Source organism: Habropoda laboriosa, unplaced genomic scaffold, assembly GCF_001263275.1.
Source record: "Habropoda laboriosa isolate 0110345459 unplaced genomic scaffold, ASM126327v1 scaffold36, whole genome shotgun sequence".
Classification (NCBI taxonomy): domain Eukaryota; kingdom Metazoa; phylum Arthropoda; class Insecta; order Hymenoptera; family Apidae; genus Habropoda; species Habropoda laboriosa.
Genome location: NW_017100155.1, coordinates 1,466,900 through 1,471,524, shown reverse-complemented (window position 1 = coordinate 1,471,524; position 4,625 = coordinate 1,466,900). Strand labels below are relative to the sequence as shown.

General features: G+C 28.4%; 1 protein-coding gene across 1 annotated transcript in view; it reads right to left on the bottom strand.

Moving 5' to 3' along the window:
* LOC108576208 (PAX3- and PAX7-binding protein 1) overlaps nucleotides 1-3,662 on the bottom strand; it is a 6,244-nt gene extending 2,582 nt beyond the window's left edge. Inside the window, exons 1-8 of the mRNA XM_017939158.1 lie at nucleotides 3,387-3,662; nucleotides 2,762-2,940; nucleotides 1,991-2,150; nucleotides 1,697-1,796; nucleotides 1,425-1,582; nucleotides 1,275-1,357; nucleotides 949-1,148; nucleotides 646-835 (exon numbers count right to left, since the gene is read on the bottom strand). Coding sequence (XP_017794647.1) covers nucleotides 646-835; nucleotides 949-1,148; nucleotides 1,275-1,357; nucleotides 1,425-1,582; nucleotides 1,697-1,796; nucleotides 1,991-2,150; nucleotides 2,762-2,940; nucleotides 3,387-3,573 — 1,257 coding nt within the window. The 5' untranslated portion in view covers nucleotides 3,574-3,662. The remainder of the gene's footprint in view (nucleotides 1-645; nucleotides 836-948; nucleotides 1,149-1,274; nucleotides 1,358-1,424; nucleotides 1,583-1,696; nucleotides 1,797-1,990; nucleotides 2,151-2,761; nucleotides 2,941-3,386) is intronic.
* Nucleotides 3,663-4,625: the final 963 nt, after the last annotated feature.

Here is a 4,625-nt window from a genome sequence, read left to right as displayed (position 1 = left end):
AAGACTTTACAGTACAAATAAATTAAATGTAAAGACAGTATGAATAACAAAACAATAGAAATAAGGAAAATTCTGAACATATTTAATATAAACGTTTAATACTTAATATCATTTTAAATTTTTTCAAAATTTTAGGATTTTAATATAAGAACAAGTGAAACGTGTATTCTGCAATACCTTGTACTATCTGCAATTTAATCCAGTAATACCTTTACTATTTACTATTGGAAAGGGAAGGTTACTATATCTTTTCCTATATGAATTTTATGTATGCAAATGAAAACTGAACATCAAAAAACGATTATTAGAATTTTATCTAATGTACACACAATCAAAATGTTACTTAATAAAGAATTTGTTACATGAAATAGAATGGTATATAAATTGTGAATCATTTTTCTATAGCTGTTCAATAAATTTATATCTATCAAAAAATATTATTGTAATAAAATTAAAGCATAATATTTTAATACAAAGTATCTATATAAAAATTTTTAAAATAGCATAAATTAAAAAAACGCATGTTATACAATTTATTTGGTAAGAAAAATGCATTATTTCTAATATGGCTGAATAATTATACAGCCAAAAATTGCATGGAAAACCCCAGTGCACATAAAAAAACGTGACAGCGTATAAACCCACCTTCTCATCAAGACACTCTACCAAGTCAGTGACATACCCACGCAACTCTTGGTAATATCTGAAGCGCTGTGCAAGCTGCGGTGCACGAATTTCGCCATCATCCAGTTCTTTCATAGTTTGTCCTAACTCTTGCTCTAAACGATCCTGATCTAACTGATGTCGCCGATGTACTTCTTTTAAACTGTCCAATCTACAAATTATATTACTCACTCTAATTTTATAAAAACAAAATATATTCCAAAATCTAAAAATTCCAACACTATGTTATATACTTTAGATTAAAATTTTAACATAGTATACCACCTTGAACGCATTTTATTCACAACTTCTTGAGGAGTAATTGGTACTATTTTTGTTGGATCAGGTGGTTGAATTGCTGGAGGAGGTGGTGGAGCTGGCATCATCACCATTTCTAAAGATATTCCACTTCCCATCATTTGATTTACATTCATACCCATTGAATATTGTTGCTGCATCATAGAATCTTGTTGTGCTGCTGCAATCTAAATATTTTTTTTATTTTATGTGTATTTATTTATACTAAAAAATTATTTTTTGACAACAAATCATAATGCACGTAAATTAATTACCATATCTAAATAAATATTTAATTAAGAAATAAATGTTACCTGTGCACCAGTTACACCTTTTCTAATTTGTTGAGCTTCCCACTCCTCTTCTTCATTCTCATGTTCACTTTCATCATCAGAAACTAAAATAATATATACAATATAATTATTTGTGTAATGAATTATGAATAACCATACACCGACACTAACGTTTTAATGGAACTTGTGAAGCAAGGAATGCTTCTCTTCTTTTTTCTTTATCACGTGCTTCAGTGTTAACAGTCATATCTATTCGATCTTGTGAATCATCATCATCGCTTCTATCGTGATCTTCTTCTCTAATAAGCCTTGACTTGCCTTTATCATCGCTGAAAGTATCAATATATTTATTAGATATTTTGCAACATAAAATAAATGTCGGATAACAATTAACTAAACTATAACTTATATTACAATATTGATTGTGTTACAAAAATCATTACCTTTGCTCTTCTATAGGAATATAATCAGTTCCTAACTCTCTTGCCTTTTGTCTGCATTTCCTAGCTGCATGGATCATTGCAGCATCAGGTATGCAACCACCTACAGACACAAAATAATATTCATTATACTTTAAAAATATTTCATATTTATGCAAACACTAATAATATATGTAAGTGTTATTATTGATAAGTAATGTATCATGTACACAAAAGATAATTAAACAAAAATATACTAAAAATATACAGGAACAAAAATGGATGAACATTATTTACAACAGAAAAAATATTACATACTTTCAAGAAGAATTTTCATTGTATCAGCTTTATCTGTATTTCGTCTAAATTTGTGGTTACGTGGTTCATCCTCTTCTTCATCAGATGTATAATCATCCTTTCCAGCTGCCAGTGCAGCCCGTCCATTTAAGATTAGGGGTCCTGTATTCTTTATTTTAACCTAATAATAAAAAGTTTATACGTAATAAAATTCTCAATAAAAAATAATGTTAATAATCTGATTAATTAATTAGTAGTTATGATTAAAAGTTTAATTAGCATAACACTACATTGAAATAAATGGTATATATCAGAGTAATATACATATTGTACGTATTTTTGTGCCCAATAAAAATGAAAGGTTGCTGAATATTACTATACACATATGCAAATTTATCATAGAAGAATAAACCTTTCTGTAATATATTCATATTTTAATAGTTGTGTATATTTAGTACATTTAAAATTTGTTTAATTTGCATTATATGTATGTATGTATGTATATATATACATATAGATACACATATTCATACATATATATACATATCTACTTTACATTAATAAAATCACATTTCACTGGATATATCAAAATACTTTTACATTCAAAAACAATACAGCTTATAAAATTTAATTTAATCAAAATAATTGTAAATATGAATAAATATTTTTATCATATCTTCTGATTATGTTAAATATGAAATATAATGTGGAAATGAAATCTTAATTTGAGAGTAATAAATGATTTATATCGAAGAAATTCTAATAATAATAAACATCATAGAGATAGCTTACTACTAGATCATCTGTCTTTATTTCTAAATCTTTTTCCTGTTTAATGGACATGTTTGCTTGCTCAGAGTCCACTTGCATTTTCTCTTCACCTTTCTTTTTTCTCCTTTCGTGATCAAGCTGTTTCATCAATTTTTTGCTCCTGGATGATTTCTTCACTTTAAAGACTTCTCCATCATCCGCTGTAAAGTAGTAAACTATTAGATTTGACTAATTAAAATGTTTGAAATCTGTTCAAAAGATTTTGTAATTGTGATACTACTACTCTATTCAACTTTATTATTATAATTCAATTCTTTCATTTACGCTTCATATATTAAGAACTATAAATTATGCTTTGTATTTTATGCACACAAGTTAAAATATTAGCTTAATATTTGATAGAAATTCATTACCAAAATGCATTAATTTTATTAATTCCATTTTATTTTATTATATTCCCAATGTTAAGTATTCTAATCAAATTCTTAGCTATTATAATTTATTCACTTTTTTTATAATTTTAGCATCACATAAAAATGTTTTAATTAAATGTATTATAAACTGTAAAGTTTTAAAACATATTTTTATTTTACAATAAATGTCTATATGTATACATATGCGTGTGTATACATTCAAAGAACATTACCTTCTTCCAGCTCCTCTCCAAAACTGAGGAGCGTCTGCTTTGGCTTATCCTTCTTCTTTGCTTTAGTCTTTACAGGTTGGGTGTCCTCCACTTCCATCCTGTTTTCATTATCTTCGTCATCGTCGTTGAAAGGCCGACGACGGATGTTTCTCTTCGGCTTATTAAATAATGACATTGTCCTTAACATCAACCAGTCCGTTTAGATGATTCACACATATACTACCCCCAGGTTAACTTCTTAAATTATTAAAGCTAAAAAATAATTCGAAATTTCATAGCACATAAACGAGTATAATAAAAATATTCGTAAAACGTGCATTCGCGTCTTCATATAATATATCTTAAACTCGTAAATACGCGACGTTAAGCAGAAAACGCGACACCTTTCTGAAATTGTAATATGGATTATCCGTTGAATATAAATTGTTGTAGAATCGACTTGAAGTGAAGTTTCCAAAATTTGTGCACATGAATCTAATGCATCTCACTGTTTAAGTTGCTGATTGGCTTATTTTAATACACTTGCGATATGCGTTGTACTAAACGTATATGTGACGTCCGTACTCCGCGACTCATGCGAACCAACCATGAGGTCCTTACTTTATGATTCTCATGCGAATCCACCCTCCCTAGTTCTAATGCACTTACCCATGTTCATAACGAACTAAATGACATAATTTTGTACATAATCATAATTTTACTTTATATTTAAATATAACTCATACCCACTGTAATATAGGATAAGGACCTTAGAATACTGTTAGATTGTAATTTGTATGTAAAGTGACTGACATAGTACTTGCGCACGCCGCTGCACGCAAAAAACCCCGGAAGCATTAAAAAAATTCAAATGTTATTCTCTTGTTCACTAATCAATCTTCAATTATTTTTCTGTTATGCCAATATCTACACACGTTTTCCACATAGCACGCGGTTATTTGAGTTCTGATTCTCAGATTTTCCACACGCTTCGGCATCTGTTGGTATTCGTATTCTAATCGTTTGAAATTCAAGTTTTCACGAGCTCTGCTCTCTAGTATCAGTGGAGACAACAGTTACTGTAACAGATAAATGCACTAGAAATATTACAAGCTTGTGAATCGAATAATTATTTTATATGAATAAGCACTAATTATCTAATACCTTTTTAATATGATGCAAGTATATTTTATTCATTAAGTTGTGGTTGTACTAAAAGCACTAACATTATTAATATTTATATATTTATATAATAATACA